This window comes from Anticarsia gemmatalis, chromosome 20 (assembly GCF_050436995.1).
Source record: "Anticarsia gemmatalis isolate Benzon Research Colony breed Stoneville strain chromosome 20, ilAntGemm2 primary, whole genome shotgun sequence".
Lineage (NCBI taxonomy): Eukaryota > Metazoa > Arthropoda > Insecta > Lepidoptera > Erebidae > Anticarsia > Anticarsia gemmatalis.
Window position 1 is genome coordinate 6,387,631 of NC_134764.1, and position 24,083 is coordinate 6,411,713.

At 36.6% G+C, this 24,083-nt stretch overlaps 1 protein-coding gene across 2 annotated transcripts in view; it reads right to left on the minus strand.

Annotated features, from left to right (window-relative positions):
- Nucleotides 1-3,992: 3,992 nt before the first annotated feature.
- LOC142981444 (cholesterol transporter ABCA5-like) overlaps nucleotides 3,993-24,083 on the minus strand; it is a 47,113-nt gene continuing 27,022 nt past the window's right edge. Inside the window, exons 12-36 of one of the 2 annotated variants that reach the window (XM_076127374.1) lie at nucleotides 23,243-23,473; nucleotides 22,806-22,920; nucleotides 22,571-22,720; nucleotides 21,570-21,737; nucleotides 21,266-21,341; nucleotides 20,872-21,048; nucleotides 20,225-20,397; nucleotides 19,822-19,920; nucleotides 19,247-19,403; nucleotides 18,435-18,786; nucleotides 17,747-17,933; nucleotides 17,106-17,222; nucleotides 16,479-16,698; nucleotides 15,952-16,039; nucleotides 15,494-15,662; nucleotides 13,893-14,045; nucleotides 13,273-13,479; nucleotides 12,815-12,975; nucleotides 12,039-12,246; nucleotides 11,595-11,686; nucleotides 11,424-11,514; nucleotides 11,101-11,182; nucleotides 10,547-10,673; nucleotides 10,091-10,254; nucleotides 3,993-9,447 (exon numbers count right to left, since the gene is read on the minus strand). In XM_076127374.1, coding sequence (XP_075983489.1) covers nucleotides 9,335-9,447; nucleotides 10,091-10,254; nucleotides 10,547-10,673; nucleotides 11,101-11,182; nucleotides 11,424-11,514; nucleotides 11,595-11,686; nucleotides 12,039-12,246; nucleotides 12,815-12,975; nucleotides 13,273-13,479; nucleotides 13,893-14,045; nucleotides 15,494-15,662; nucleotides 15,952-16,039; nucleotides 16,479-16,698; nucleotides 17,106-17,222; nucleotides 17,747-17,933; nucleotides 18,435-18,786; nucleotides 19,247-19,403; nucleotides 19,822-19,920; nucleotides 20,225-20,397; nucleotides 20,872-21,048; nucleotides 21,266-21,341; nucleotides 21,570-21,737; nucleotides 22,571-22,720; nucleotides 22,806-22,920; nucleotides 23,243-23,473 — 3,877 coding nt within the window. In that variant the 3' untranslated portion in view covers nucleotides 3,993-9,334. Of the gene's footprint in view, nucleotides 9,448-10,090; nucleotides 10,255-10,546; nucleotides 10,725-11,100; nucleotides 11,183-11,423; nucleotides 11,515-11,594; nucleotides 11,687-12,038; nucleotides 12,247-12,814; nucleotides 12,976-13,272; nucleotides 13,480-13,892; nucleotides 14,046-15,493; nucleotides 15,663-15,951; nucleotides 16,040-16,478; nucleotides 16,699-17,105; nucleotides 17,223-17,746; nucleotides 17,934-18,434; nucleotides 18,787-19,246; nucleotides 19,404-19,821; nucleotides 19,921-20,224; nucleotides 20,398-20,871; nucleotides 21,049-21,265; nucleotides 21,342-21,569; nucleotides 21,738-22,570; nucleotides 22,721-22,805; nucleotides 22,921-23,242; nucleotides 23,474-24,083 lie in introns of both variants that reach the window. The other variant, XM_076127373.1, reaches the window with a different exon arrangement.

Below are 24,083 nucleotides of genomic sequence, written 5' to 3' on the forward strand. Positions count from 1 at the left end.
GACTGACCTAGGTGGCTCCACAGACGTTCAAAGTTTCATCCACTTAAGGGCTGATTTTTCAGAAGAAGTCTATGTTTCATTTTAAGATTTTAACTATTTCCATGTAACATTTTATTAAAATCTTTTTAATGCCATGTACTACAGCCGTGAAAACGTGCACGCCAAGCTTAGTTTCGCGTACAACATTTTGGTATGATTGAGTCGAATTTGTGATCACGAAAGTATACCTAATTCATTTCAATCACACTTTACGTAACCCCGGCCATGATCCAGAGATACTACACTAATTATATAATTATATCATACATGTATAGGGAAAATAGGATCATAAATAAAGCAGCCGTTAGCACACATCACGTTGTGTGTATTTTGATAAGGCGGCATTGGATGCTGAGCAAATCTCGGTGACGTGATGAACGTATGCCACTTGAAGAGTTTCCGCTTGCTTTGTGTAAAATATTGGGTAATTTGTCGTAATTTTTTTGAGATAACATTGATTGCAGATCGTGTAATATAGTGAAAAGTGACGTAAGTTATTTGGTATTGAAAGGTTAGAAATTGAGGCTTTTAGGACTGATATTTCTAAGGATATCTACCAACCACACAATATTTCATTTCTTATTTAGTCTTCTTTTTCTTAACCACAGAATTTTATTTTGTTTAAGCGTTAGATCGTATCCGTAAAATAATACGTCATTATCTTCTTTCTGTCTCTTCTTCATGCGTAAACCACTAAACCTGGATGTAATTTTCATGTTTAAAGATAGTTTTTCTTTCGGAAACTATACGGGTAACAAACCATGTACCCAGGTACAATCCACGTAGACGAAGTTACAGTCAAGAGCTAGTTATTTATAAAGAAATAAATCAAAATAAATCAATTACTAGATAGAGTATTTAGGACAGTAAATCAATCTAATTATAACAATTAATTGCGTATTAAGGCAGATTGATAATTGGGTTACATATTTTTGGTACAGTAAGTTTCAGTTAGTCGTAAAACAGTTTATTGTTTCCGACTTTTACAATCGAACAATCTCTCTTAAATTACGAAGAAATAATGTCTTGTAAATATCAAAACCGTACTGTTATATCTTAGTCAATCGTGCAGGTTAGGGAGGAAATTTATTCGGTTTTGATCGACTTAAGTGATGTTCGATCTTTATAATTTTTTTAGACATCTTTTGCAATAATTACCATATTTTAGCAACTTCATATAATTAATAAAAAATCTTTAGTCATATAATTACTCTGTTTATCGGTGAAAAACACCCAAAAAGTTCAGTGTTTTCTCAAGTTTATTGCAAGCAAGTAGCGAACAGACAGTGTCGGCTGATGAGTTTGTTTTAAAGATTGTAGTAATAGAAATTTACTATTTTCCAGACGCGGCAAATGCTTCTCAGAAAAGACAATATTTTGTGCTATATTCATAAATAAGGCTATGTAAATATTATTATCAGGAGTAATAAATTGTATAAGTAAGTTAAGAGCAGTATCAAGGCCTTCGCTGTTATGTATCTATCGTCTGAATTTCTTGTTATCAATAAATTGTGAGGCTTATGACGTGGATTCTCTTGAATCGTCATAAGACGTTGTTTCTTTAGACTTTTTTTATTAACCTGTGCCTGTCCCAATGCTGCGTAAGGTTCTATTAAGGTAAGTAAGGTCCCGAACGAGGAAGGGATAAAGTCTCGAGTCCACCACACTTTCCCAGTACGGGTTGAAGACTGCAGAGAGCAGACATTGTAACCAATTTTTTTTTATGCGGCTTAGCCTTTTGTTGGGCGAGACTGAGATCATAAAGTATCTCCCTAACTATACAACTAGCTTTTCGGAAGGACGTGTTGTCAGGTTTTCAATTTAATATTCTTATATGTTAAAGCCATTCTAGATTAAATAGCAAGTATTGAATAATAGAAACTGATTTATAGCTTAACTAGCTGACCCGCGCAACTTCGCTTGCGTCACCTAAGAGAATGGGTCAAAATTTTCCCCGTTTTTGTAACATTTTTCGTTGCTACTCCGCTCCTTATGACCGTAGCGTGATGTTATATAGCCTATAGCCTTCCTCGATAAATGGGCTATCTAACACTAAAAGAATTTTTCAAATCGGACCAGTAGTTCTTGAGATTAGCGCGTTCAAACAAACAAACAAACAATCAAACAAACAAACAAACTCTTCAGCTTTATTATATTAGTATAGATTAGAATGAAACGCACTCGATTTATAATAAACAGGGAAAACTAGAAATTCCTGATAAGGAAATACCTGCGTTATTTATAAATATATGTTAATGGGAACATAATTATATCATATCGTTTAGATTATGCGGCTGCGTTATTATTCAAACAAGTCATTCCTATCTTAATACAAGTTAATAATATTATTAATTAATATCAAATGCGGATAGTTTACTTACGTTTATTGAGAAAAACGGTTGCTAACGACGATCGAGGCTTGGTGTAAAAACAGACTCCAACAAATTAGTAGAGAACCATGTAAGGTTTGCTGTTACCGGAGATGCACAATAGTCAGAATTTAGAACATTAGCGACCCGGTACATTTACATTGACATTATACAGTTGCATAGGTCATGTAACTGTCAGTGGCTTGTTTGATACAGCTACTTTATTCTGGATACATTCAAAACTGTATACACTGATATCTAGTGCAGTAGCCATCTTGCTTTTTCTGAAAGGCGGGTAGTCTTCATTTCCATGTGTTTGTGGTAGTGATTCGAAGTTTACTAGACACCTAACGTAAAATTGATGATTTGATGTGATTGTAATTATTATGTGATCAAAAATCATTATCAATATTTTAGACGTTTTTATTATCACTCATCTGTTAATGTTATTGTGAGCGTTAAAAAAATATTACCTAATTAGTTTGACCTCATCATGATGCCACTTGTGCATCGTAATTTCTACAGATGTTTCTTTAAAATTAATTATACAAAACATAGGACAATGACAGTGGGATAAATTAAGACATTTCTTAACTACTACGCCCAAGCATTTTTTAACCACACATGCAAATGTTCTGAAGTCACACTACCCCTGTAAAGAACTACGGGACATGCGTTCATTTGATTTCCATACGGAAAAACTAAGTAATATTTATATGATATCGACGGCCTCCGTGGCGCAGTGGATAAAGTCACCGCGCTACCACCAGCAGAAGTCGTGGGTTTGATTCTCACACGGACCAAATATTTGTGCGATCCATAAATAATTGTTTCGGGTCTGTAAAAGTCCCCGCGACACTAGAGCAATTTTTAGTGTGGGAGTTGTCTTTTTTTAAACAAAAATAATTATAATTAAAGGATCTATAAACAGTAACTTTAGCTATGTTGCACAGGCGATGCATGTTGTATATTTTACGCATTTTTCCTTCATTTAGTTGATGTATAATGATTCACGAAATACAAAGGACTTTGTATTACAGTTCTGAATGGTGTCATGAACGTTTCAGCGCGTGCTCAGCTGCACTCTGTTTAACGAGGTTTGTTGCGAATATGCACTTGTTATGCGGAAGAAATTTTTTTAATGAAAAATATATTAGTTCAAAATAATTAGCAGTTGTTTCTTAGGTATTGTATTATTGTAGTTACATAATTCTACCTATTCTTAGGTCCTGCTTTAATATTTTGACTATCCACCAGTACCTAGAATACTTTGTTAGGTATTCGGTCCTCATATGGCAGGGAAATATCTGATTTTGAAAATTTATAGAACCAGCTGCATTTTTTACATTTCCAGTTAAGCTAGAAAGATTGTGTAGGGAGCGAGTTTACATCGGTGGTGGGAATCGAACCCACACGATCTTTCGTATACGAAGTCGTTATTATTTATTTATTAGAATCTATAATACCTTCGATTCCTAAATTCTTTTGTTTATTATAATTCGACGTATTTTGACATATTTACACTTTTCTTATTTAGGTATATTATTATTATGGGAAAATAGGGGCACAATAAAAGTCATAATATATCGTGTCGGATGTTTTATTCTGTACTAAATTAATTGACTAAAATTCACTAACAAATTAACTAAAAATGTAACAGCATAGTTACAGACTGCCCGAGCCTTATATTAAATAATTAATAATGATATTATGTATTTTTATTTTCGCATCAATCTAAATATAGATAACAAAACAGTAAATATTTAATTTAAAATCGACTAAATGGAATTTCAGGTATCTACAAATACAAGAAATATTTTTATTCATGGTTATATTATTATGTGTGTGCTTAACTTATATGTAATTACAAATGTAATATAGTAGTTATGTAAATAATATACCTACCACGATAATTAACTAATGATAAATAATTTGACGAAACAATACGTATTAAGAAGTAATTGTACATCTTTCATTGTTCAATTACAATTTAATAATTATTTTTTAATAATATTTTTAATAAAATGTTCTCACTGGCGTTTCATTTTAAAATATCGCAATAAAATTAATCAACTTTAATTTTCTAGGTGTTAAATGGACATTATTTATTTCATAAGATTTGAATATATTGAATTGACAATTATACTCTTTATCCCGTCAAACAAACAAATAGCTGTCTCTAGTTACTTTTTTATTTTATGATTCATTCTAAAGATTTTTTACAATTGTATTCAAAAGCACATATTAATATTTAACTAAATTTGTTGAAAAACGGAACGCAATAAAAAAATTGTTAGTTTTTCTTTTCCAAACGATTCGTTCATAGACAATTTCATTTCTTTCTTCCAATACAAATAACAATGACAATAAAATAGTGATTTTGCGAAAATAAAAATACTGTTTTCATTCGGAGCATTTAATTATGCACAATATGTAGGCTTGTAGATAACGTGTAAGATATTATAATAAATTATGTAAATAAAATCACGTTTTGTTTCACTGTTACTTTTGAACATAATGGCGGGAATATTAATTACGCAGTATGTCAGTCACCTGTAGTAATTATAGAAAATATGAAATTAAACAGTTCTTGGTATTCGTCTTTTATAAAATAATATAACATGATGGATTCATTGCAATTAAATTTTACATTAATTCAGACCATTGTCCTCTTTGACGCCAATTTATCGCGTGGAAATCTGTTATTACTGTTTTTGTAGCTGAGTTTTATGTAGGTATTGGAAAATTCCTTTTCAAATCTCGGCGTAGACATGACAGGGAAAGCAATTTTGTAGTCTGCTTTCAAGCCTGCACATTGTAAATAATTATACCTCCTTGAAACTTACGAATAAAAATAAGCGTAAACGTCATCTAGCCCACTGTCCACCAGCTTCAGAAGCCAACCACACGAACAAACATAGTCTTTTTACACCCCACTTAACAGCCAGTAAACCTAGGTACCAATACATAATCCAACTAAATGATAAATGATATGAAATGCTCTTTAAAGCCGAGAGGAAGTTTAGAGGTACAAACAATATGTCTCCGTTGACCTTAATTTTATTATGATTACATAATTAAATCTAAAGCTTAATGAGGTACGCGATATACAGTAAGAATTTATTAATTACCTAGCATAAGTTAATACATATTTCATACTTTTCTGAATCTTTTAAGAATTAGTTGTAGTTTATGCAATGTCTTTCTCATTCTTTTATTTTGTTAATAAATTCTTACTGAAATCATAGACATAATATAGGCAAGTACTAAAACTATAAAAACATAGCGTGTTGTTTATTAAAAAATATGAATGACGGCTTCCGTTCTCATTATGTAGAATGCAGGCGCATAAAATATAAACTTATCAGATGGCTTGTTGAATAACTGTCAAAAAATAAGTTGACTTGTTGACTCTGATAAAAAATGGGACATTATTTTGTCAACTTCATTCAAGCCTACACGTAGTACCTAGTACTACATACCAATATTTGGTTAGGAGATAAGCATGACTGTTTAAGTAGAAAACTAATAATCGTGACATGAATGAAAATTCATTTCCTCTGGCTTTGTAAGCGAAAATACGTTAAAACAAACTGTCAAACATTTATTGTCTGTGGATTTTACAAATTTCAAACCACGGATGGAACACTTGAAATTTTTTATCGATTTTTTTTTTCTTATTATTAACATAGACCAGCGTCAAAAGCAGCAAAAATATATATTTAATAAATTAAAATAATTTGTAGACATAAAACGATACAAAAGCGGTCTTAACCTAATACTGATATTAACCCTAAAATGTTTAACCTATCAACAGTATATTAAACTCATTCCTAGGAGTAACGTTTGTCCAAACATTTACAAGTTCCCATTCATTATATTTCAACAGAAATATTAATATAGCTATGAGTAACCGTAACACAATAGATTGACATTGCTAGGATAAGATTATTTATTGAAGTTAAATATTACAGCAATGATTGCGTACCTATTTCATAAATTAGTACCGCTGACAACTCAAAACTTGTTACTTACCGTGATTTATGATGTCCTCAAAATTATTTAAGACTTAATTTTCAGATAATAATTTCAAATTTATATTTTTCTTCTTAGGTGTTCCGCTCAAATTCTTTCATAAGTTAGCTGATTATGACGATATAATAATATGACGCTTTACACACTGGCGTTAACTACGAGTATCTGTCTTTAGTCTACTTTCAAGTGAGTTTTCGTTTGAAGGATTTTCCTGAAATAATGGCCTAGCAATGTCAATATAAAGTAAACGTTACAACAATGTGTATTTCACACCCGACACGGTGACCAACTCACTGTAATCGAAACTGATCATAATATACTTTATAGTCCATATTACTTTAACACTAAGTTTCATTAGACAATTTGTCAACAATTCGCAGTATATACGTAGTTTCGACATTATGAAACATAGCAACATATATGAAATTGTAAAATTCTATAAATAAAAACTAATAATCCACAATGTGTACGTCACATTATAATCTCTCAACTTTTAGTCAGCCCCCTGCTAACTTATTTATATAATAAATAGCTTGGAAATGGCGTTACATTTAATATTATAGTTAAATCGACAGCGGAGTAACATTTACTTAAACATTTTATAATAAGATTTAAAATATTTTATTGTCGATATCAAAAACAATGCCAGGGAACTTGAGATTAACTTTTTTTATAAAACGACGCACACAGTGTTGCCGACTAGAAAATTAATCACAAATGTTTTTTTCTAATACTAAAAAAATCACATTGGTGTTAAGATTTAAACTTTTACATATGGTTTTAACCAGCAATATGTTCTTAGGCACTGTTAGACCGTATGCAGTGAATGATTTTATACTATTTATATAAGCGTTGTGACTGTTGCTTTTTAATTACGAACGGTGAGCATCACAATAATCGAAAGTCGTTGGCGCGTATAGGACTTCTAGAATATTCGATAGCTATTATCACCGAGTCTATTATAACAATTAATGGGAACTTTCTAGTCTAGGGACATTTTTAACAATCCTAAGGTTAGGTGTCATAGCTAATATTTTTAACAACGATTGGCTCAGCCGTTGACAACAACAGTATTGAACAGTCACAACGCTTACAACCGTGTACCTAATATAATATAAAAGTGGCTAATAAACGTATCAAATCATTATAAAACCTCACACAGTCAACATGTCCTATGTCTACACACCTAGGTAATATTCTCTCTTCGACCGGAAATATTACAAAGCTTGTTAGCCGCAACTTGTACCTTACTTTTGATGTACCATTGCACCTCAAAATTCTTCCCTTACTACAATGATATCTCGCGGTTTACTCCCGACAGTATTGAATTCAAATACAATCAAGTTGAGTTCAAGGGAATGTCAAATCATATTCTTAATATACAAACTAGCATATAATTGAACACTGAAATTCGAGTAAAATAAATTGAAATGTTTGACTCACATTATTTTCACTTTAAATCAGCATTCAAACGTGTCATAGTTTGTAACGTAAGATTACGATTTGACACTAACCCGAGCCTAACTCGATTGCATTCGAATTCGATCCTGTCGAAAGTAAGCCACCAGTATCACGTATTTCAGTTGATAACTATTTAAAAGCCACTTTACTGCAGATTGCTTTCTCTCTTAGCTTATAGTGATTATCACGTTACGGCAAAGCAGCGATGTACTGAACAGGGACCATCAATTTGACATACACTAGCTGTCAACCGAGATACGTGATAAAGGTCTTGAACGTGATTAATATTTGAAGTTTACGATACCCCACCTTTTCAGCCAACTTAGCGTTGGTCCACTAACCTTCAAATTATCATCACGCTAAAGACCCATTATCATTGTAATATGAGTAAGTTAGTTTATTTGTTCTGTAACAAAATATGTGATTGCCATAACTGAATGTTGGAAGTAGTATAGAAGAACTACACACGAGTCGTAAAGGTACAATTTATAAAATGTACCTTCTACTGATTCATGTAGATTCTGCACGTAATCGTTTGAGTTTGCTTTTTCTACATAAATCTTTTCATTCATTTCCTAAAAAAAATTCAATTCAATAAGGTCATGTTTATAGTGCTTCGTTTTTTAATTTATTGCTTGTTTACTAAACTATTAAATCTAAAATACGTTTTATGTAAACAAGCAATAAATTAATCATTGTTTTTTTGTAACATGAATTGATATTAGAATAATAATAAAGTGGGTATTTTTATATGGAAACATTGACATTGTTAATTAAGGAAACTTTTATTTGTGTAATAGTACTACTTTGATTTATAATATACTTGAATATTTTAATGGTACATCAAAAGTAAATACTTGTTTTCGGCTATAAACAAAACTCGACTAAATAAACTACACAATATTGTAATATCAGAAGCGAGACTTATTTTACATTTTCTTTTCAAAAGCACAAATTTTATACCAAACTCTTTTCACTTGTATCTCCTTGGCCGAACCACTTGACGTTTTCTAAACGTTTTTCCTTTCTCTTGTCTATGACTCGCAGAATAATTAAATTAACATATTATAAAAAAAATATCACCATAACATAATTCTGAAAATTTTACTCGATACGTTAATCTCTCAGGCGATTCACATGGAAACAATATACAAATACTTATCTTTCCAAAACTTGAAATGAGTAATTATAATGCTACTAGGCACTATATATATAATTCACAATTAAATATATAAAGAAATATAATCAAAAATAATACCTACATAATGTATAACATTTCCGAAACTATATTTGAAATGAAATAACACAGTCAATGATAATATTAAATAAACATAATATAAATAATTAATAATTTGCGAGTGTTTTCATCTCTCTCCAAGAAAATACAAGTGAAAAGAGTTAGTTAGTTATACTTACATTACTATCAACGTTTAATGTTCTTGGTCTGATGAGTCGACGTTTTCAGTTTGTGCGAATTTCAGGAACACTTGCTCTAATGTCGTCTGACTGAAGCTGTACTCTACTATGTTCAGTTTTTCTTTTGCTGAAAAAAATAATTAAATTAGGATACTTTACTCATTAAAATATACTTTTAAGATATAGGAAATATCTTTTAGTACGAAAATCTTAACACTGTTTTTTAGAACAAAAGTACTTTTTTAGGGTTCTATACACTGGTTTTGACAATAAATATCTGCAACCAACCTTTAGGTAATTTATAGATTAACAATTGAATATTCATGAAATATATGAGGAGAAGGTAAAGGCAGTAAGGTAACAGATTTAAAGTCACTATGTCGCTTGGAACAAAATTGAGTAATGGTCTCATGTTGGGCGCCAATAACTACACTAATGGCGCCCCACCGTGGGACCATTACTTCATTTTTCATTTTTTTTTTTTTCATTTTAAAAAAGACAACTCCCGCAATAAGAATTGCTCTTGTATCGCGGGGACTTTTACAAACATACAAACAACGGACACAAAGCACAACCAGACCCGAAACAATTATTTGTGGATCTCACAAATAATTGCTCCGTGTGGGAATCGAACCCACGACCTCCCGTTGCAGTGGTATCGGCGTGGCGACCTAAACCACTGCGCCACGGAGGCTACCGTAGGCTACCGTACCGCTAGGGGACTAACCGTACTGCGGGGCCGTTCCATCAATATAAATAGTTATTCTTACCGTCCTCAATCTGCTGGAAACACCTCGCCAGGCTGGACACGGCAGACTGCGGCACGGAGAACACCAGCCGCTCAGCGAAGTTTTCTTCAAGAACGGCTGAAGGGAACAACTGGCCTACTAAAGCTATCGCTGCTTCTGCATTCGCACCGCCACTGGATTCCGTCCTAAGAACATACCATTATTTTGTTAATAGGCTTTGTAAATCCTTTTGTGCTCAGCTACCTTGAGTGTTTGATGTAATACTGAAAACAAAGGTATAAAGTAAGTAAAGAGCATTTTTTCTTATTAATTGACACACAAAAAATCTAAATACTTAACACTTTTACATTCATAATTTGACTGTAGTTTATGAAATAGCTATATTCTATCACTCACTCTCATATTGTTGAGAATAGGTCTGATTTTCCTTTACACGAAATACAATGTGAGTAAGAATTTTGGCATCATTTGAAATACCTGTGGTGCTTATGCCTAGCCGAGGGTGGCGTGCCAGCAACGAGTGGCGTGTGTATGCTGGCGTCTACCGCCTCCGCTTCGCCCTCCGCCTCCGCCTCCGCTCCCACTGAACCATTTGCGGAACCTCCTGATAACATAGCGGTGTTTTTTTCTATTATCTGATCACGGCTAGTGTAACCTGTGACGAAACGTCAAGCATACTGAGGTCAATAATGCATTATAACAGAGATCTTTCCCAATATTAGTTACTCTTTTACAATTTTTCTCCTAATCAAGAGCGGATTTAAGTATAGGGCAGTCGATATGTCGATATTTTGACTGCCTCTGTGGCGCAGTGGTTTAGGTCGCCACGCCGATACCACTGCAACGGGAGGTCGTGGGTTCGATTCCCACACGGGACAATTATTTGTGCGATCCACAAATAATTGTTTCGGGTCTGGTTGTGCTTTGTGTCCGTTGTTTATATGTTTGTAAAAGTCCCCGCGACACAAGAGCAATTCTTAGTGCGGGAGTTGTTTTTTAAGAAAAAAAAAAAAAAAAATATAGTAACTTACCTTCATCAGCTTCGCCTAGTGACGGTGAATTTTCGTTTGACCGTAGCGGTGATGGTGACATTGACAGCTCGGATTCCATCATCTAAAACATATATGAAATTACATAATTATATCGTCGTTTAAGTTCTATTCCCACATTAGTTATTTTTAGCAACTTTTCAGAAGAGTCAAGTTTCAATTTCGTCTTTCGATCCTCTAGCCAATGTCATCAAAATGTCAAAACTGCCAAAAAATGGCATACGTGGTGATAGAACTTAAACGACGATATGGAATTTCAAAGGTATTGTAGGATGTAGATTTAATAATATTAAAATTTTACCAACCGTTGCTTTCTGATAACTCTGTCCAATCTTCATTTCTAACGTGTATCCAGCTCCGTACAGATTCTTCAAGTGCTGCGTGGAGCCGATACACCTGAGCACACGAAAGATTGACCAATTAAAACCAACTTTAAAATAATTATTACTCTCTTGTCTTTATCTTTCGAGTGTTACCTTAGACCTCCTTTGACCATGATGCCGACTCTGGAACATAAAGCATCAGCCTCTTCCATGGAATGTGTCGTTAGTATAGCACCTTTTTTGCCCTGAAACAAAAAAAGATTATCCCATAGTAACTATCTTTAACACCGCCTACGACTATGTCAGACTTAGGGCTAGATAAGTGTCGTGATAACCATAGATAAATTGTCAATAACTGTGGTTAAAGACAGTCAAAATTTCACCAGATGAGCTAATAAATATGTAGTCAGAATTTGCGAAACTCGCCATTAAAAAATCAAACATCAACACATCGCAATATTTCGATTTTTATGATCACTTATTCGGTCCCATGTTGGGCGCCAATTCAAAACGAACTAACTACTCTGACATGCTGTATACATTGGGAAATAAACCTGTATTATAATATTCAGTTTAAAAGTGTTAGTGACAAGTTACCTGGAAGCTAGCCAGGATGGTGTCCCAGAGGAAGCGCTTGCTCCTGGGGTCCATGCCGGTGGAGGGCTCGTCGAGCAGCACGACGCGGGGACAGCCCACCATCGCCAGCGCGAACGACAGCTTGCGCTTCGTGCCGCCCGAGCACTCGTCCGCGTTCTTACCCGCGTGCTCCATTATTTGTAGACCGTTCAGGTACGCGTCTACTATCCTGTTAATATTTATCTATGTTTTAACATTCATTTTGACTCAAATATGACACGAAGAAGAAGACTCAAATATTATTCAGGTGTAACGTAAGTATGAGCACATTACTAAGAAGAGAGATTGAAAAGGAACAAAGTTCCTCTATTCTCTATCACCACTATCGACAACCGGCTAGGTATCGAAAAAAATTGTATGACATTCGGATCAACGCCTCTAGCTCGCGTCGTAAAAACTATTTTGGTAGTATATATTAAAAGTCAAACTCTCGATACTCGATGGTTTCAATTATTGTAGAGAATCGTGCTACTGTATCGCGATATTATACAGTTAGTACAATCGACTAGCGCTCGTTTAACATATCAAATTGCTTGAAGAAAATAGTTCTTGCCACATATTCTAGGACCGCTGTAAATGTTCATACAATGGATGTTAAGACACAAGGCTATCCCCCGGTTTCAGAGGTATATTAAGCGGTAGTTTATCTGTTTTATAGTGTCAAAAAAAAAACACTATTGAATAGATAAATTACCGTCAAATTTACTCAGAAACCGGGGATATATAACGTTTGTTACCTAGGAGTGTCCTGCTTGCTGACTCCCCGGATGGCGGCATAACACTCGATGTGTTCGCGGATGGTGACGTTCTTCCAGAGCGCGTCGTGCTGAGGGCAGTAGCCTAACATCTGGAACGCTGTCGACATCGACTCGTCTATGTTTTGACTGCCCAGCATCACCTGCACATAACAAATTGGTTACTTACTCAAAACCAAATTATTATCAATTCAAGCCATTGAGGGTAGCTTTCTGACGTATCCGTCGTTTATAGTATTGTCTATTACATTGGCCCAATCAATGCATAATTCATAGTACAATGCATAATAATACCTATGTATAACAAAATAATATGTTGACAATATTCTTTCCAACCAACTTATCCGTCTTTAACTACTTAGTGTTAAAATTAGGGGCTTAAAAAGCACAGTACCACGTTTTTTTGACAAAAGCTCAATAAAATCATCTTGAAGACTTACGACGCCATGTGTAGGCCTCTCCTCAGCAGTGATGATCTTCATGGTGGTGGTCTTCCCGGCGCCGTTGTGTCCAAGCAGGCCGAACACCTCGCCGCCCTCCACGGCCAGGCTGAGCCGCGCCAGCCCCACGCGGCCCCGCGCCGCGTCCTCCGGCTGCGACCAGCATGTACTGCCGGTGCCGCGCACTTTGTATTCTTTCCGAAGATTCTGGAAACCACCATCAGATTTATCTTACTCTACTTTTGATACCACGACACAGGCAATGTCTAGTGTGGATATCATTGTTTTAAAAATATTGTAAACATAGACAGAAATAAATGTTTTTAATTTTTTTTTATCTATTTTTAGCATGTATTACTGAAAATCAAAACGAAATTACAGAATTACTCTCTACGACTAAAACCAGCATGAGTACTATGAACTTATCTAGAGTTTTCTTAAAAAATCAAGCTTATGAAATCAGTAATATGTTGTTGGTAAGAGAAGCATGAAATATAATCTTAAGAGTTCCCGATCAATAGTGGCGGCAGATTGCAATATAAGAATCCCAAAAAGTCGTGAGACTATGGCTTTCAATGTACTCGTAGCTTAAACTAAATCAAACAGATGGCAATACTCACATGCACCACAAGCGGTGGCGCGTTGTGTTTGGGTTGGTTCAGTATGTTAGCGACCCTCCGTCGCTCTCTCCTCACGTCGTCGTCCTCACTCGCTTCGCCTCCCGCCTCCGCCTCCGCGTCGCCCTCTCCCCCTTCTGACCCAGTGCGTTTGCGCTGTAATAACGACAGGATTATAGAAAGTGCCACTATAAGTTTAAAATACGTCGTTAAAATCAGTACCTTTTCACGGTTTCTTTACTTTGAAATCATAACTAAGATGCAAAGAAATGTCACGACACTGTAAGATTGTGTACCTAAATTGATGTAACGAAAAACGTAAATAAAAGCTTCCGAAGATAATATCAGTATAAAACATCTTCCTTTCTCAAAAATATAATACCTATAGGTACGAATCCGCAACCGTTCTCCTATGACCGGTTCGCCATTGGACTGTTCGTCGACAGGATGATTCATTTGTTTCCTTTTCCCCAACAGAGTCTTTCACCTATGGACATTGCGTCGACAGAAACTTTCATCTATGTCAATTTCGACGACAGGTCTTTCCAGCTACAGAATATTCCACCGACACGACGATAAACCTATTACAAATAAACCTATTAAAATATACATATCTAACAGCTACAGCTTACTGTATCTTTACTAAGAGAACAGGGTTGGTTACTTGCCTTAGAGAAGTCAAACTTTGCTTACAACTGTTGTAAGCAAAGTTTGACTGTGTTAGATATGTATATTTTTGTTTTATCGCTTGTGTTAAAATTGACAGCCTATTCTCCTTAGATGAAAAGGTCTGTAGTTACCAGAGTAATAGGTTTATCGTCGTGTCGGTGGAATATTCTGTAGCTGGAAAGACCTGTCGTCGAAATTGACATAGATGAAAGTTTCTGTCGACGCAATGTCCATAGGTGAAAGACTCTGTTGGGGAAAAGGAAACAAATGAATCATCCTGTCGACGAACAGTCCAATGGCGAACCGGTCATAGGAGAACGGTTGCGGATTCTATAGGTACCGTTCCATTCGTTTGTAAGTCAGTATTTATGAGTTTCCAGCTCCGTATTCTCACTCACACTATACTAACAGTTAACACAAAATATATAACTTTAATGAGAAAGAAGAAACTATGAAACATATATGTTTCATAGTTTCTTCTTTCTCAAATGAAACATATATGTTTCATAGTTTCTTCTTTCTCAAATGAAACATATATGATTCATAGTTTCTTCTTTCTCATTAAAGTATATACATATACGGTGCGAATGGGATGCTTTGGGAAGGAAAATAATGGATCTTCTAGGATGCGGATACCCTAAACCAGAAGACTGCAGACTGCTACCGATGGGGAGCATAGCAAAACTGATAGGTTTTGCATTGCTCCTCAACGTTTAGAGTAGCAAAGGAGGGAATGACACAAAGGATCAATAGTCGTCGAAGTGTCAGCCGGCCATTAGCCGGCAACCTTATAGATGAATCTGTATCAAATAGCAGATTAGTTTATTAGCGTATAGCATCGCAATAAACCCTCACGGGGCGGTTTTACCCTCGTGGGGACACATAAAAAAAACCTTATAGGTGGTGGTGGATAACTTAAGAAATATATAACTTACAGGACATATCCGGCCGGTAGACTTGAGCCTGTCGGCGGCGAGGAGCGCGGCGCCGCAGACGGGCACGTGTAACAACATGGCCGCCACCAGCACCCACACCTCGGCCGTGAAGTAGCTGCTCAGAGCTGGCGTCGTGCACAACCCTCGCAGGTTGCAGGTTAGGTATACCCTAAAGAGGAAATATAATGAAAATATGAACAATTTGTCGATATTTTTGTGAAACTTTTGCAGATTTACAAACCCAAGAGTCCGTGGCAGTGTTGCAATGCGAGGAGTCCCGATTTTAAAAGGAAAATTGTATGTCCTGCTTTTTTGTGATTGTGTTTCTTCTTACATTTTCTAGAAAATTTGCCTGCGTTCGATGTTTTTTTTAGGTAAAAGATATGAGGTAATTTCGCCACCAGTTTATAGCAATGCAATAGGCTAGTTTTAGTAGGAATACAAGTCAGAACACTTACCTATCAACATAGTATATGATAGCGTAGGGTATATACATCACGTCCAAGAAGCTGAACACCAGATGCAAGTAGAACGCGATGTCACTACCTGCATAAACAAAAACATATTTTTCTTTAAACATCCAGATGTAGCCCAGATGATGCAAGTCTAGAAAAGGGACACGAAGAACGAATCAAGCTTTTTAGTGTGCGAAAATAAACAGCACATATGTACTTCATCAAGATGCATTTTGTTTCATTGAAGTGTTCTTTTTATTTACTTTTGTGTCTCGGGGACTTTTACAAACATACAAACAATAGACACAAATAAATTGTTCCGTGTGGGAACCGAACCTACGACCTCCCAACGCAATGGTAGCGGCGTGACAATCTAAACCATTACGCAACGGAGGCACTTTTCCAATTAATGTCAATGACTAAATATTATTAAAAAAGAATCTCTATCAGAAGAGCGCTCCCAAGAATGCATTCAAATGGACTAAAGGCACAAAGGCCTAATATACAGAACAAAAAATGTATTATCTTACCCCATTTGAAAGTATCCAACACAGCGACCAGTATAAACGGAATAACGCCGATCCACGTGGTGATGTTCGGCATGATGCTCTGTGCGGAGTCCATCTTGTCGAATATGTATGAGAGACACGTGTTGAACAAGATGGCGGACGGACTGTACAGCAGCAGGAGGCCGGACAACATCGTGATCGCTGAGCCGTTCGTTAGTGACGGTATGTCGTTGAGAAGTACCTGTTCAATTATTAAAAAAAATGTTTAGCTTAGTTTTGGGATAGCCGGAATGCGGTCAGCCGTCCGGCGAACCGCAGGACGTGGTTGCGTTTGCGGTTATCAGTTTGCGGTTCGTTTCATGGGCAGGTGTCTCCTCCCGAATAAAGAAGGGGTTAGGACTTAAATCCAACACAATGGCCAAGTGCGGGTTGAGGACTTCGTACGTAGTTTAAGACATGCATTTTTTAACGACGTTTTTTAGTAAAGGTATTAGTATTTTCTTATAGTGAGTTAAGGTACTTTCAATATTTAAAGAAGTTTTCCATATTTCTTACCCACGTATTGGCAATTGCAGCGTATCAAGTCACGTCTGTTACTCAAGAAAAGACAACTCTCTAGGTATAAAACAACTGATTGTATGTACTTACCAAGGCAATAACTCCAGCGCTGGTGATGACCATGATGAAGATCAATATAGTGAAGTAGGTGAGGAAGTACATGCTCATCGACAGACCGTTCACTCGCAGTTGGTTCTTGGCCCTTATCTGAAACAAGGAGGTTTTATTACGAAGGCGTGCTTTTTGCAACTCCTAGCCACTGCGCTTAATACACAAAGTTTGTGAGTAGGTATGTATGTAAGGATGTTTGTTACTCTTTCACGCAAATACTACAGAATCGATTACGATGAAATTCGGTATGTAGGTAGCTGAAGACCCCAAAATAACATATAGGCTAGGTTTCCACGTGGACTAAGTAGTGGGAGGTCTCTAGTAAATAAATAAATTATGATTATCATTGGACAACTCACACACGGTTATCTGATTCTAAACTAAGCTGAGCTTGTACTATGGTTACCAAATAACTGATAAACATACTTATATTCTTCTAAATACATACTTATATAGATAAATGAACAACCAGACTCAAAACAGATACTCTTGCTCAACACACAAATATTTGTCCCTTATAGGATTCGAACCTCACGCGGCGCTACGGTTATTACAGCGAAGTGACCACATTAACCATTGCGCCAAACGTGCAGTAAATATGAAGAGTTTTTCCGACTTACCTCTCTATCATAGACGATATCAACGGCTAAAGTGACAGGCACTAAAGCGAAGATCATGCCCATGAACACAGCACAGATAACGTTGCCCAAGTTGAACTCTTCCTGTTGTTCTGTCTGCTGGAAGGGATGTGATAGTACTTCGATCGGCTTGAAGTTCTCTATCAAACCTGATGATGACATTAGGACCCTGGAAAAAATGTTTTTTTGTTAGTATCAAGATAATTTGAGAGTCCCTAAGGAAGTTTTTTAAATAAATGAATTATAAGGCCTAAGCGTTTTAATGTAGGCGTAAATTGTAATGAATAGTTATATAACTGTTCGAAAAAGCTACTATCATCAATTGTTGTAGGAAAGGTTTTCCGTTCTTTACAAGAATGTGTTATTATTTCGCTAAAAACACTAACAAAGATGGTGTACAGAGGTAAAATCTCGCTTTAACGGTGAAGGAAAACATCGTGATGAAACCTTGCATGCCTACAATTTGTTTAATACATTTCTTGAGGGCATGCAAAGTCCTGCACTTGGCTAGCGTGGCAGGCCCAAGGCCTAGCCCCTCCCTCCTTAGGGAGCAGGCCCTTGCCCAGCGGTGGGTCAGTAGTGGGTTAAAGAAAGTTAACGCAATATTCTCCGTCATAATGTGTATAATATATCCAGACATGTGTATATATTATAATATACAAAATCTTACCTATAAACGCTATTATCCAACAAATTCACAATGATAGGCAAACTGTGCGTGTAAGTAGTGTTAAAGTAGGCCATTATCTTCCCATAAGGTATCACACTGTCCTTTATACTGAACGCTGCAAAGTTCTCCATGTCCAGTAGACTGGAGAAGTTCCCATCAAAGTCTACTATAGGGAAGGCTCCTAACGATTCTAAAGACTCCCTGAGATCTGATAGTTCTTTAAAGTTGTCCTGTTCACTGAACACGGCAATAGGAGTCTTATTGAAGTAGGCATTAGGGTCCAATTTGAGTGGCTGCATTCTGAAGAGGATCATCTGTCGTGACTTCATGTAGAGGCCGAGAGCGCAGGATACTGGAAAAGTAAAACAGATTTAGGTAACGACATAATTATAGCCTCACTTTAATTAACTACGGGTTAATTTATAATTCTGCCGGTTCTTAAAGCATTACGCATTTGGAAGATCTACGAATAAATTATTCTGGTTTTTAGTGTTATTTCTTTTTAAAGATATCTCCCGCACTAAGAATTGTACTCTTATAAACATTCAAACAACGGACATAAAGTACAACCAGACCCGAAACAACTATCTATGAATCGCACAAATATTTGTTTCGTGTGGGAATCCCGACGCATTGGTAGTGACGTTGTAACCACTTTAACCACTACTAATATTATTTCGATTAATTAAAAGTAAAATCGCATTAAAAAACACCCTCTCAAATAATCCAAAAAATAAATGACCGAGATGAATGATGAATGAATAATGAATTCACGATTAAAGCGCTTTTTATAAGTAAGGTAAGGTACTTACTAATAGGCATGAATATCATGACGTAAAGCTTGTAAGGATCACGGAACATCCTCACAGTCCTGATGTACACCATCGCGCAGAATGTTCTCCAGCAGGACGGGTTGGTCTTCACAGTCTCGCCTAACACGTCCACTGATATTGGCACCTCGGGTGTCACCTGGTAAAGTATAAACATTAGAAATATGCAGTATAGTATTATAATAATATATAATAAAGTATTATAATAATATAGTATTATAATCGCCATAACTTTGATGATGATTGATTGACGATTATACCGTGGTTTCCATTCCCGTGGGTAAAATATTATTATTTGATAGTAGATCCTCCGTCTTCCAAACCACGATAGCAGGTTCCTTTTACATTTTTGGAGAACAGCAGAAGTTATTATTTATTGTACCAATTTGATACCGGTGATGATGCAATTGTAACCGTCTTCTAAAAAGAGGTGATATGTTCTAATGGTTTTATTAGCTGGGTGCTCTTTAAGGTAGGTTATGGTGAAAGATGGAGTATGTTCTTGAAGGTGGTGAAGATAATAATCTGGTCATAGTCAATGAAAGAATAACGATTACCTTGACGTGTTCAACGCCGTGTGTGGTGGAATGTAGTGCGTGTGACGCAGGAGGCGTGGGCAACGATGTCGTCTTCTGGGGATCCTTGTCGTTCAGTTCCTAAATGACAAAAATATGTTTTAACATTGTGAAATTATCAGATAATTTCCTTTGGTGGATCTTCTCTTGTGCCTAATTGCTGAGCTTTTTATAATTGATATGGTTCATCCGTTGTCAGTCTTCCATTTTGCTTTATTAACAGACTTGCTTTTTTCCGTATGGCTGGTATTTAAGCAACAACTGTTTGACATAACTCTAGGCAGAAGGTCTCGTGTATTCCGGCGTAAATATACCTACTTTTTAAACTGTTGCATTAGTCAGCATTGGCTCCTAATACATAATAATGCATATAATATATTCGTACCTGATAGCTAAGAGTCTTGCTTTGTAGCGACAGACTTCTGGACAACGCTCGAGCCCTCACTAGCTTCACGGAGGAGACACCTTCCACCACCTCCGTCTCCTCAGCATTCTCGCCTTCTAGACTTAAGAACACTTCCTCCAGAGTTGTCATTGATACTCCGTAGCTGGTGATGCCTAGGAATAAAACACTTTTATAGTAGCTAATTACTCGTAGCTAACATTTATAAGCGAATGTTTCTTAAAATGTCGGCCTTGTAAAATATTGGTCATATGTAATAGGTGCCTAGCTAATTGCGAGATATAGGGCACAAATTAAATTTAAGAATTCCAACAAAAACTGCAGAAAGCCCAAATATTGTCTGACACAAAAATGTAATTCATTTTTCTTTTATTTAAACATATTTCCCGCACTAAGAATTGCCCTTGTGTCGCGGGGACTTTAACAAACATACAAACAACGGACACAAATCACAACCAGACCCGGAACAATTATTTTCGGATCGCACAATAATTGTTCCAGGTGGGAATCGAACCCACGACCTCCCGACGCAATGGTAGCAACGTGGTGGCTTGACCAATGCGCCACGGAGGTAGTCAATTCGTGACAGACCTGTATCAAAAGAGAATGTAGGATAACATTCCACTTACCAAGTCTATTAGTCTTTTCTTTGATCTCATGTTCGATAGCGTTGAAGAGCGGCGGGAACAGATGTACGGCATAATGTGGCAGAATATAAGACAGTTCTCTTCCATGGCGACGAGCCTTCTCCGCGCGAGGTACATGGCCACGCACTAGTCGGGTGATTTGATGCTCTCTGCATGCTCCTGGAGAAACAAACAAGGCTTTTTAGAATATTAGAGTATCAATTCTATAGCTGATCGAGAGGTTTTACTAACTAATGGGTCAATCAATCGTAGAAGACGATTGGTGTGGTAACATCTTTTTGATGCTATCGTTGTCGTAAATTATAAATGATACTTTTTAAAATTTCGCGTTGCGTGTTTATTGTATAATTATAATGAATGGAGCTGAAAGTCTTACCGTCTAACACCAATGTCAAATGGTATCCGATACCGAATTTGTTCTTCAAAAACAATGATGTCCCTGCACAACGCACCTGAAAATGAAACATTATATTATTCCAAGTCAATTTCGCCCTGCAAGCTACCAGCGAGACTGTAATAGATTAGTTTCATTGTATTTAAGCAGAGCATTTCCGGGCTTTCAGAGGCTTATTTAAAGTCAGTCCTATCGGCTATCTGGTGTCAATGAAGGTAACAGTTGTAAATACCTAATTACAGCTTTGCCAATAGCTAAAATTTATTTTGCTGGTTGTAATACTTACCCTGCCTTTGCTAATAACAGCTTTCCTGTCCCCTAATATATCAGCTTCGTCCATGAAGTGAGTAGTGAGTAGGAGTACTTTCCCGTGACGGGCTCTTTGTAAGATCCGCCATGTTTGTCTCCTTGATACAGGGTCTACTCCCGCTGTTGGCTCGTCTAGGATTATTATCTGAAACGATTTTGATCTTTTAATTACTATTTAAAGTATTCAGGCACTCCAACAGGCCATGAACGTTACAATTTTTACGATATGTGAAACAAATGAGAGCAACATTTTCGTAACCATATTTTGTCTGATCGTATTACCACTTTGCCTGAAGTCACATTTTAACAAATCTTCTGTCACATACCGAAAACCACGTATCGTGTTTCTCAGTTCACAACTATATGAAAGACACTACGCTGTTCACCATTTTCTCGCTCAGACTGCAATGATTAGCTCGTTACGTCAAAGCAGCAATGTTCTGAACAGTGACCATCAATTTGACGTACACTATTTGTCAACTGAGATACGTAATACGCATGTGCATATGGCGAGGCATGCGTTGCGTAGTTGTTCACATGCCCAGTTTGCAGTGTCGCTTGAGACGCAAACAAAAATATACCGTCATATGCGTCAGGTTAAAGAAGAATTCGCGGCAAATAACTTAGGAAATCTGTATGCGGCTTGAGATATTTTTGAGCCTAGCCTTTCTTCCAAACTATGTTTAGGTCGGCTTTCAGACTCCCCGGACGCAGCTGAATATCAGGATTTTACATGGAGCGACTGCCTATCTGACCTCCAAAACCCAGTTACCTGGGTTATAACACGATACCCTTCGGGAAGACTGGTTGTTAGAATGTCAAGCTTCTGACTACAGTTAACGACTGTAAAAGATTTTTGACAGTGGTTAACAGTATGGTTGAGATATCAGCGATAAAAAGGCACTGTGTTGTAACGCAATTTTAAAAACTGTAGAACTTTATACAATTCTAGCTTTATTATTAGGTCTTCGTATTTACCTTTGGATCACCGATGAATGCAATAGCTATACTAAGTTTCCTCTTCTGTCCACCTGATAGATGTTTAGAAAAGACTCCAGCTTGTTCCAACAGTCCAACATCAGAAAGCGATTTATGTATTTCTTCATCTCGTCTTTTGAAAGGAATACCCTAAACACAGAAGAAATGTTATAACTCTCAATACAGTTACATTTTATTTTAAACTTTTTAGTACACAAAATATGGTCCAAAATACCTTGACAGCAGCAAAGAACTGAAGATGTTCTTTGACCGACAGTAGATCGAACAGCACATCTTGTTGAGGGCATACGCCTATCATTTGGCGGATCTCATTCATGTCGTTAGGGTCCCTGCAAGAAAATAAGCCACATTAGGTCTTAAACTAACTCTTTTAATGCTTAGGTACGGTAGACACATATGCATAAAAGAGACAACTCTCGCACTAAGTTGCGGAGCCTTTTACAAACATACAAACAACCGACACAAAGTAAAACCAGTCCCGAAACGACTATTTGTGGATCGCACAAATAGTAGTTCCGTGTGGGTATCGAGCCCACAACCTCCCGACGCAATGATAACGGCGCGGCGACTTAAACCGCTGCGCCATGGAAGCAGTCTTCGCTTCTCCTTCAGCATTTTTAAGACACTTCAATTCTTAACAATTATGCTTACCTAACATCCAGCCCATAAACATAGGCAGTCCCAGCCGTGGGCGCGGTGAGTCCAGTCAAGATGTTGAAGAGTGTGGACTTGCCAGCTCCATTGTGTCCCAAGACAGCTGTTATTTGACCCTCATAGATGCTCAGGTCTATGCCATCGATAGCCTTAGTTTCTGGACGACGGCAGTGGCGGAAACTTTTTTGTAAGCCTACGATTCTTATGGCTTCTCTGTCTTGTAGTTCCCTAGATAAAACAATGGTGAAATTTAGATGTCGTACTATAGAGACATAAATGTTGGATTCATAGACTGAAAGCAGGTTGCAGCGTATTAGGAGCGTACCAAAATGTATTAAACGATCTAAACATAAATTTGAAATTCCATGGCAAATAACTAATGAAACTGAGAGGCAATTTCCTACAAGTATCGAAAACCGGCTAGCTATTGTTAAATTTTGTATGAAAATCTGATATACGCCTTTATCGGGTGCCGTAAGAAGAACTAATTTAGCAGTACATTCTGTACATTTTAATGTCTTGATACTCTATAGCAGCAACTATAGAAAATTGTATTAATAGTCTTCTATGCACTGCGTGTCAAAAGTTTATATCTGTCCTTATCCAACGCATTAGATGTCATATTTAGACATGGACAGGAATTCACAAAACAAATGTATCACACACAATAAGTACAATACGTCTATCACTGCTATAGTCCGACTACATAGTAGAGAGCCTTGGCTTTCAGAAATTCTGGGTTTTCCCAATATAAAATAGGCCACCGTCAATTGCATAAGACTATGGGTCACTGATGTTCTAAATTCTAATTGTAAACCTCCATCAGCCGAGAATATTG